This window comes from Lepus europaeus, chromosome 8 (genome assembly GCF_033115175.1).
Source record: "Lepus europaeus isolate LE1 chromosome 8, mLepTim1.pri, whole genome shotgun sequence".
In the NCBI taxonomy this organism is placed as follows: Eukaryota; Metazoa; Chordata; class Mammalia; order Lagomorpha; family Leporidae; genus Lepus; species Lepus europaeus.
This window is the reverse complement of record NC_084834.1, coordinates 109,829,424-109,839,450: the sequence shown is the minus strand read 5'-3', so window position 1 is coordinate 109,839,450 and position 10,027 is coordinate 109,829,424. Positions and strand designations below refer to the sequence as shown.

Here is a 10,027-nt window from a genome sequence, read left to right as displayed (position 1 = left end):
GCCCTGGTAACCACATTAAACTTTTAACTTCTGCAAAATCACTTTTTTTTAGATTCTACATAGAAGTGGGTTCATGTGGTACTTGTCCTTCTGTACTTGTTGTATTATATTACTTAATCTAATGCTCTCCAGTTCCATCCATGTTGTTATGAATGACAAGATTCCATCCTTTTAATGGCTGAGTAGTATTCTATTGTGGATATGCACCACATTTTCTTTTTCTTTTAAGGTATATTTATTTATTTGAGATGCAGATCTATACACACACACACACGCACAGAGTGAAAGAGAATCTTCCATCTGCTGGTTCACTCCCCAAATGGCCACAACAACTGGTACTGGACCAGGCTGAAGTCAGGAGGCAGGAGCCTCTTCCAAGTCTCCCATGAAGGTGCAGGATTCCAAGCACTTGGGCCATCTTCTGCTGCTTTCCCAGGCGCATTAATAGGAAGCTGGATTGGAAGTGGAGCAGCTAGGAATCAAACTGATGCCTGTATGGGATGCAGCTCTTGTAGGCTGAGGCTTAACCTGCTTAGCCACAACCCCAGCCCCACCACATTTTATTTATTTTATTTATCCACTCCTCAGTGGATTAACGCTTAGGTTGATTCCATTTCCAGTGGACATGGGAGGCAGTTGTTCCATTGACAGAGTGATTTCATTTCCCTTGCATATGTATCTAGTAGTGAGATTACTGGGTCATATAATAGTTATATTTTTAGTATTTTTGAGGAAATTTCATAATATTTTCCACAATGACTACACAAATTTACATTCCCACTAACAGCGTGAAAGGGCTCCCTATTTTCCAAATGCTCATTTGGCATTTGTTAGCTTTTATTTTTAAAAGGATAATTTGATTGATAGAATAGAAACACAGAGAGAACCCCTATCCTTTGATTCTCTGCTCAAATTTCTGCAATGGCCCCTGACTGGTGCTGGAGTCAGGAACTCAATCCAAGTCTCCCGTGATGTTGGCGGGGACCCAGCTACTAGAGCCATTACCTGCTTCCTCCCAGGGTGTGCATTTGCAGGAAGCTAGAATCAGGAGACAGAGACAGGTAAAAAACCCAAACACTCACTATGGGATGTGGGCATCTTAACTGTTATGCTAAATGCCTGTCCTTTTTTTTTTTTTTGATAATAGCCAATTAACTGGAGTGAGATTATATTTTATTGAGGGTTTGATCACTTTTCCATATACCTATTGACTATTTGTATGTCTTTCATTATATGTCTTTTCATTGAGATGTCTGTTTAGATCTTTGCATTTTTAAAATTAGATCTGTTTTTGACTATTGGTTGTTATATTAATCCTTGCAAGTATATGCTTTCATTTTTTTCAGTTGTCTCTTCACTCCATTGATGGTTTTCTTTGTTGTACAGAAACTCTTTAGTTTGATGCAGTCACATATGCTTTTGTTTCCTGTGCTTTTGGGAACTGATCCAAAAATTCCTTGCCCATTCCAAGGTCATAAAGAATTTCCCCTATGTTTTCTTCTAGTAGTTTCAGTTTCAGATCTAATGTTTACATTCTTAATCATTTTGAGTTGTATCAATCAATCTTACTAGTCAGATTATCCATGCTTAAGTTCGAGTAAGAATGATTGATGATCTTTTTTTGATTATTGCTTTAATTTTATAATTGTCTAAATTTTGAACTTGCAATTTTTGTACTTTATTGCAAGTGGACATGGATATTGGAGACAAAACTGTTTAAATGCTACTACTGCATTGGTATATGATTATACATAATATAACATGGATATTTATGTTTGTATGTTATCTATCATTTCACATAGAGAGCATGTAGAAACTTTCTCTGTGTTGTTATTTTAACTTTCATGGTAAGTGCTATGCTGTTATTTACCAATACCAGTATGAATTACCTTGGAATTTATTAAATCACCAGTTTGATTTGTTTATTCAACTAGTTTGCTTTCGTGGAAACAACAGCAGGAACAACATTATGGATAAAGGATGATTTTGACTTAGGTCATTGATTCTTCATGGTTTGTTTATTTGTTTATCCTGTCTTAAAATCATGTATTTAACACATAGCTAGTAATATCTACTCTGCTAAACTTTAGTGGTGATAAATAAGGAGCACATTCTTCAGGCCCTTTTAGAGAGCTCGTTTGGTGCTGTAAAAGGTTGGATTGGTCCACTGGACATGCTTTATGTGCCTCCTCAGCTTCTCTTGGTCCTGAATGACTCCTGGATCTTGAGCAGCTTATATCAGCTGCTCACCTGGGCTTCTGTTGGCTGTCACTCTGTGCCCAGAAGCATCTCTCATGACTTCCAGGTTTGGATGGAATACTGTTTAGCAGAGCATGGAACTGGGCTTCTGAAGTAGCTTTTGAAGGTCTAGATATACTTCCTAATGGAATGTTTTGGTTCTGAAGTTTATTGTTTTGGAATAATTCTTTGGAGATATGGATAAGTAAAAAATGATGGGAAGGGGCCAGAATTGTGGCCCACAGGTAAATCTACCACGGCATCCCATATGGGCGCTGGTTTGAGTCCTGTATGCTCCACTTCCTATCTGGCTCCCTGCTAAATTGATGACATATGATGAGAGATCAGCTATTAGTCTAATGGAGATCCTCTGAAAGTGATCTGTCATTTCTCTCAAGCAAATTTTAGAATCTTTTATGTTTTAATGTTGAAATTTTGACTACAATGTGTCGTGGTGAATATCTTTTCTGTTCATGTCTATTAAGAGTTCTATGTGCTTCCTGAACTTTGACATTCCTTTCTTTCTCCAAATTATGGAAGTTTTTTTCCTTGTAATTATTTTACTAAATGGGCCTCTAATCTACTCTCTTTCCACACTTTCAGGAACTCCTAAGACCCGTATGTTGTGTTGTTTGATAGTATCCCATAATTGCTTCTTCCTTTATTTTTGGTCTGACTGAAAAATTTCCACACATTTGTCTTCTGGCTTGGATATCCTTTTTTCTCCACCAAGTCTGTTGTTAGGGCTTGCCACTGTATTTTGTTATTTGATATATTCAATTGTTCATTTCTAATATTTCATTTTGATTTCTCTTCAAAATCTCAATTTCATGGAAAAATTTTTCATTCATGTCATGTATGGATTTCTTTAATTAGTGAATTTGCTTCTGAGTATTCCTATGATTAATCTTTTGAATTCCATTTCAGGCATTTCATCAATCTCATCATATTCATATTCTAATATTGAAGTATTGTGTTCCTTTGGGAACCATCATTTTGTTTTCCTTATTCTTCTTTCTTGAATTTCTGCATTTATTATTTTTAGGCATTTATGGAGGTACTTTTTGATTTTTTTCTTCTGATGGCTTTATCTTTGGACTATGCCTCATGGCTTAGTGGAGTGTCTGCTCTTTCAGTGAATACCTAAAGGTATTCGCTGTGTGTGGCTAGGGAGCTCTGGTCAGTGCTCCAGGGCAAGGCAAGTATCCAATGTGACACCCAAGTTGTGCGTGGTAACTGAAAGGGGGGTATGGTCACCTCTTTTGGTATAATCATGCTCTTACTTCCTCTCTTCAAAGGTGATTAATGCCTGGGTTTTAGCCCTCACTTGGTATAATGCTCACCCGTGCTTTCTCCCCTCTGGTTGTTGGGTGGGTACAGGATTCTTTGCAGCTGGGACTTTTGTTGAAATGGCTTCTTTTCCTTGTCTGTTGCTAGGTGTGTGCGTCTGAACTGCTTTTTGCTGTGCCTTTCCTCACAAGATGGCATCTGTCCCTGCCAGTTGCTGGGTATGCACATAAGAGCTGCTGCAGCTGCTGTCTAGTTATGTCCAAAATGGTGCCCGGCCTCTCTCAGCTGGTTGTCAGGTGCTGTTGTAGGGGAGATGGGGAGAGAGAAACGTGCCCCCCCTTTTTCTCTTGAGGTCTCTGGCCAGACTCAAAGACAGTGTAGTCCTTAGGCTCTCCCTCTGGCTATATCACCAGTGGCATTGGCTACTGTAGTTTGGTCTCACCTTGCTTTCCAAAACTGGTGCTTTCTCTGTCTGTGGGCTGCTGGGGTTGTGTGTTGTATCTGTGCTTGTTGTTGTGTGTTTGCACCTTCAACACAGATCCACGGCATCTCTCCTCCTTCCACAGAATCTCTACTGAAGGTTTCCCTCCAACTCTCCCCTGAGAATGCGCTTACTCCACTCCACTTGGGAAATCTTGTGCAAGTGATTTGAAAGGGTGCTCTGAGGTTTTTCCTCCAAGAAAATGAGGAAAGCCAGAGAGGGCAGAGGAAGAACTCAGACAAGTATGGGTTCAGCTAAAGTCTGATGTAAGTCTGCGTCCACATAGAACACTGAGGCGTAATTGGAACCTCAGATTTGCCACCCCATTAGGAAAAGAGACTGACCTTTTGCACTTCTGTATTAGTTACCCATTAGCTGAGGTCCATCTGTCAGTTGAGGAAAACTTTTCAGGTATATCAGTGTTATATTCTCCCATGAACTAATGGCAGTTCTCAGAAGAGGGTAGTTGTGGGCCCTTGGTAGCCAATACTCCCAATACCCAATTGAGGTGTGTTCATGTTTGTCAAAGTAGCCTGAGTAGAAATTCTAGGAAATTATTGTTTGAGGGCAACACAACTCCATTAAATGGAAATTAAACTAGATTTTCATAATGTACATAGTGTATTAGGATAAAACACTACTTTGGGAATCAAGAGATCACTGTTCTCTTGTGTGACCTTTAAGCGTCTTGGGTTTCATAGTAATTTTTATAAAATTCATAATATGGTCATTGAGAGTCTCTTTCAGCTTCAGAAAAACTTTGTATTATTCTCTCTTGCATTCAATTTTCTACTAATTAAAATAATCTATTTTCATTTATTACCCCTTATTTAATTCAGGCCAGGGCTGAACCAGGCCAAAGGCAGGAGCCAGGAGCTTCATCTGGATATTTCACATTGAAGGGCAGTACTTGACCCATCTTCCAGTGCTTTTTCCAGGCCATTAACTGGGAGCTGGATTGGAAGTGGAACAGTCAGGTCTTGAACCGGCATCCACAGCAGATGCCCGGCATCTCAGGCAGCAACTCAAGTTACTATACCACAATGCTGGCCGCTTTGTGACATTTTCCTTTTGGATTCATCAGTTGTTTGTTTTCTGTCTTTAACTATTATGAACAGTGCTGCAGTGAATGTGGGCTGTAGATATCTCTTTGAGATACTGATTTTGATTCCTTTGGCTATATAACCAGTGGGAGGATTGCTGGATCATATGGTAGTTCTATTTTTTGAGAATCTTCCATACTGTTTTCCATCGTAACTATACCATTTACATTCTTACCAGCGGTGTACAAACATTCCCTTTGCCAAACTTATGTTTTGTCTGTTCGGTAATAGTCATCCTAGGTGATAATTTATTGGGGTTTTAATTTGTACTTCCATTATGATTACTGATGTCAAACAGCTTTTAGTATACCTGTTAGCCATTTGTATGTCTTCTTTGCAAAGATGTCTATTCAGATTGTGCTATGTTTTAGATATGGTTTGAGTGAGGTGTGGCCTGGGGGAAGTCCTTAGGATGCTGCCCTTGGAATGGATCAAGATGGCTGTCACGGGACCCCTGAGCTTTTGTGAGAGTGAGTTGTTATAAAGATGATACTGATTTCTGAGTCACTGTCTGGCTTCTTACTGGGCAGTGTGATCTTTTTGCTTTTGCACGAGTTCTGCCATCTACCATGAAGTTCTAACCAGAACTGAGCTGATGGTGGAATCATGCCCGTGAATCTCTAGAACTATCAACCAAATAAACCTCTTTTCTTTTTAAAGGTAGCCTGCCTTGGATAATTCATTGTAGTGATGAAAATTAGGTGAATGTAGGATGTTTGCCCATTATTTATTTTTTTATATATTGAGTGGTATGAATTCCTTACGCAGCTTGTATATATTGTTATCATACCCTTATCAGATATATAGTTTGCAGATATTTTCTCCAGTCTCATATGTTGCCTTTCATTTCTTTCATTTACTTGATTGTTTCCTTTGTAATTCAGGACTTTTTATCTTGGTTTGATTCCAGTCACTTATTTGTCCTCTTTTTGGTCTTTTTCTTTTTTGTTTTTGTGGTTACAGTGTCATATTCTAAAAATAATTGCCTAGACCTAACCCAGGGGATTTTCTCTTGTATTTTCTTTTAGCACTTTTATAGCTTCAGATTTTATATTTAAGTCTTTAATCCATTTCAAGTTAATTTCTATGTGTGGTGTTAGATATGGGTCCAATTTCATTCCTTTTTTATGTGTTTTTATCATAAAATTTTTCCAAATACTCTTTTTAGTATAAATGTTCATATCTGAAGAACTCAGTAATCTTGATGCTGATACTCAGTTGGGGAGATGTCTTCATTACCACTATTACTGTTTTGGCTTATAGAGGGGTGAACAGTATCTATTTCTATCCAATGTATCATCATACAGTTCAGTTTACTTAAACCAGCCTATTTAGGAGGCACGTTCTTAAAATTTTCAAACTTCACATATCTGTGTTCCTGTTAAAATTCTTTTCTAAATTAAAAATGAAATATTTTGTGCTCTTTTCTCATAGGGATTTTATACTGTCTGTATACACAAAGAAATTGAGTAAGGAGGAGTACTGGTGGCTCATGTCACTAGTCTATATTGATTTTTTTGAGATAACACAGTATGTATAGCATGTAGCCTGTGACTTATAACTTTATAAATACATGAGAATACAGAGTCTCTGTTTGCTATGAATTTACATGATTTTGAATATCATTACCAGAAGGTAGCACATTTTGCATTGGTAATAACTAACTATTAATTTTAAAAATCCATCCAGCATTTTTTCCCTGGAAATGTCAATCAATAACCCCACATCTTCCACTGAAAAAGTGGTACATGAGTCTAAGCTTAGCCATTCTTGAACTGTATAAACTTGGTTTATTTTGTTTATTCTGAACTTCTAAGAGACCAAAAATTAGAAATATTATTTCTCATAAATGGGTCACAAGATATGTCAAAATATTTTTAAAACAATTAAATAATAAAGCTAGTGTTAATTTACCCATAAAATTTATGACAGATATTTAGACTATTAAACTAAGTATAGTGATGTTATAACCGTATCGTATAATGTAGCATAATTGTTAAAAGTATGAGTTTTGGAGTGGAATTGTGTGATTTTGAATCCCAGTTTAGTCCATTATAAACTTTCTGGTCTTTGTAAAGTAATTTGACTTCTCTATACCTGAGTTTTATTATCTATTTGATTGTGATCAGAAGGGAACCATCTTCATGGGTTCGTTGGGAGAGTTCGATATAATAATACATGTAAAGCATGTCTAGTACATAGGAAGGACCCAATAAAGGTTCATTTTATCATTAATGCAATTTTTGGGATTGTATGAAAAAATTACATTATAATGAAGGCTATTAATGGTAGCTGTAAATGGTCAATGATGAAAAAGAGAAGGACTAAACTATTGAGACATTGGTGGACGTCTGAGAAAGTACCTTGATGAGAAGATACATTGGAATGCAACTAACTTATTGATTTGGCATAATATTGCATTTATAGACATGTGTGCCATTGTCTTGAATATTTGTGTATGGGCAAAAAGACAGTGAAGCAGACAGAAAGCTTCCATGTTATTTATTCTGGTGCATAATTTCTATTATTGAGAGAATGGGACTAACTCAACAAACTGTAATCTATTCAGTCACCTATGGGGGCTATTATATTGTTTTGTGTCATTCAAGATAATAAAGCCATAAATTGACAAAGGATTAGAACTAGCACAAGGGCCAGAAAGATAATAAATAGATTTTTTGAGTAATTTTTATAGGTAGTATTATTGCAACTGACTGGATTACAACCTACCAATATGTTGACCTTGTGGAATCCATTCTCTTGTCAGCAGAAAATTATGTGTTCAGAAGGTAGTTTATTATTAACACCTATTCAGTGATTTTCCAAGGGGATCTGGATCTGCAAATTAGCAGAATATTTCCTTAATAAACCATAACCTGTATTTACTCATAATTACTTCCAATATGGAAAGGAGTAAAGGGAAATTTGCATATCCTGATTCATAATCTCACTGAAATTTTGTCAAAGCCTAATAAAATTTTAATTGTTCTAAGATTGTTTATATTTAAAATTTCAACATTAAATGTGTGTAGGGAAAGGTGATCTTTAAAATGTGGCTTGGGAGTGACATATAAACATAACAATATATAAGCTTTGAACTATAATCCACAGAGGACTTCTACACTAGAGACCAGTTTTGGACATGATCCAGTCTCTGTAGTAGGTCACTCGGGTATAGATACCAGGCTTGTTTGGAAGAGCACATTCATCTCCCCAGCTTACAACACCAGCAAGGAACCATATGCCTTTAGAATCTGCACTAACCAGTGGTCCACCAGAGTCACCCTAGAGAGAAAAAAGATATATATATAATCACTAAAGTTTAAAGGTGAATATTGCCCATTTTTCTCTTTTATAGTGAAGACAGGAAAAGACAGACAACCCTAGATATTTCAATATTAAAATAATTCTAGTTTAGAATATTTTTGTAGCCTATGAAAATTGATTTGAATCAAATATAGTAATATAATAATGGCAAACATGTATGAAAAGTTTCAACTCAGTTATTATCCAAAGGAAGTATTTGAAGATATTATTACTATGGAATTGTTAATATGCTGGGGAACTCTGATTATCTTCCCAAACTCTCCTATTTGAAGATATTGGGAAAAACCAAACTGGGCTATTGCTCTTCCACTCTTGTGTGAATATTGCTCTGATTTTCAGAATTGTGTGATTTGGCTGTATCCCCTCTACATATCTTTTTTTTTTTTTTTGACAGGCAGAGTGGACAGTGAGAGAGAGAGAGACAGAGAGAAAGGTCTTCCTTTGCCGTTGGTTCACCCTCCAATGGCCGCCGTGGTCGGCGCACTGCGGCTGGCGCACCACGCTGATCCGATGGCAGGAGCCAGGTGTTTATCCTGGTCTCCCATGGGGTGCAGGGCCCAAGCACTTGGGCCATCCTCCACTGCACTCCCTGGCCACAGCAGAGAGCTGGCCTGGAAGAGGGGCAACCGGGACTAGAACCCGGTGTGCCGGCGCCGCAAGGCAGAGGATTAGCCTGTTGAGCCATGGCGCCGGCCCCTTCTACATATCTTATAATTTTTTTTTTTAAGGGAAAGAATTTTTTTGGGGAAAGCTGACAGACTGGAAGGAAGGGGCGAAGAAGAAAAAGAGGGAGAAGAAGGAAAGCATACGAGAGAGATCCAGAGAGAGATCAAGAGACAGACAGACAGACAGAGGTCAGGAGGTGGAGAGAAAGAGAGCCACATGTTCAGGAACAGGTCCTTTTAAAACTTTGGCTGGGGGCTGGCAGGGAAGTAGGAGCATCGAATCTCATTAGGTTGGGAGTGGGGCTGACACCAGTGGTTGGGCCATGTGACCACCTGGCTTCCAGCAATGGTGGCAGGGGCTAGAGTCAGTTATAGTTTTGAATATACTGACTTTTAGCTCATTTCCCCAGGATAATGGAGCACTTTAATACTCAATTTTCCTTTTCTCTAATCCTTCCAATTACCCTGGATAATTTTAACATCTATTGGATGATACATCTAATACCTTAGCTGACAACCTCTTGGCTTTTTTGACTCTGACCATTCACATCTTAAATTCAATCTTAGAGTGTTACTTCTTGTTACCTGGAAGTGTTCCACCCCTGAAAAACCATTTTTCAGCATTATGATAGCATTTACCAATCCCTTAACATTTTTTTGTTTCACTTTTCACTCTGCACTTGCTCTTCAACCTCACTAAGAATGACAGCTATTTGACTTTTTTTCTGTTAGTGTTTTAGCTCAAGTCTTCCTTCCTATCTTTCCTTATGTGGGCTGCATTATTCACCCTTACTAGCATCCTCAGCTCATTACCTATGCCTCACCATAGCCTGGACCAAACCACTCAATGTGAAATAAAACCATATTGCAAATTTCCAGCCTCAGGCTAATTCCTCTCAGCAATATTTACAAATCTCTGGCCA

At 37.9% G+C, this 10,027-nt stretch overlaps 1 protein-coding gene across 1 annotated transcript in view; it reads right to left on the bottom strand.

Moving 5' to 3' along the window:
• Nucleotides 1-8,235: 8,235 nt before the first annotated feature.
• Nucleotides 8,236-10,027, bottom strand: part of LOC133765717 (transmembrane protease serine 11C-like) — a 69,397-nt gene continuing 67,605 nt past the window's right edge. The window contains exon 10 of the mRNA XM_062199257.1: nt 8,236-8,397. Coding sequence (XP_062055241.1) covers nt 8,236-8,397 — 162 coding nt within the window. The remainder of the gene's footprint in view (nt 8,398-10,027) is intronic.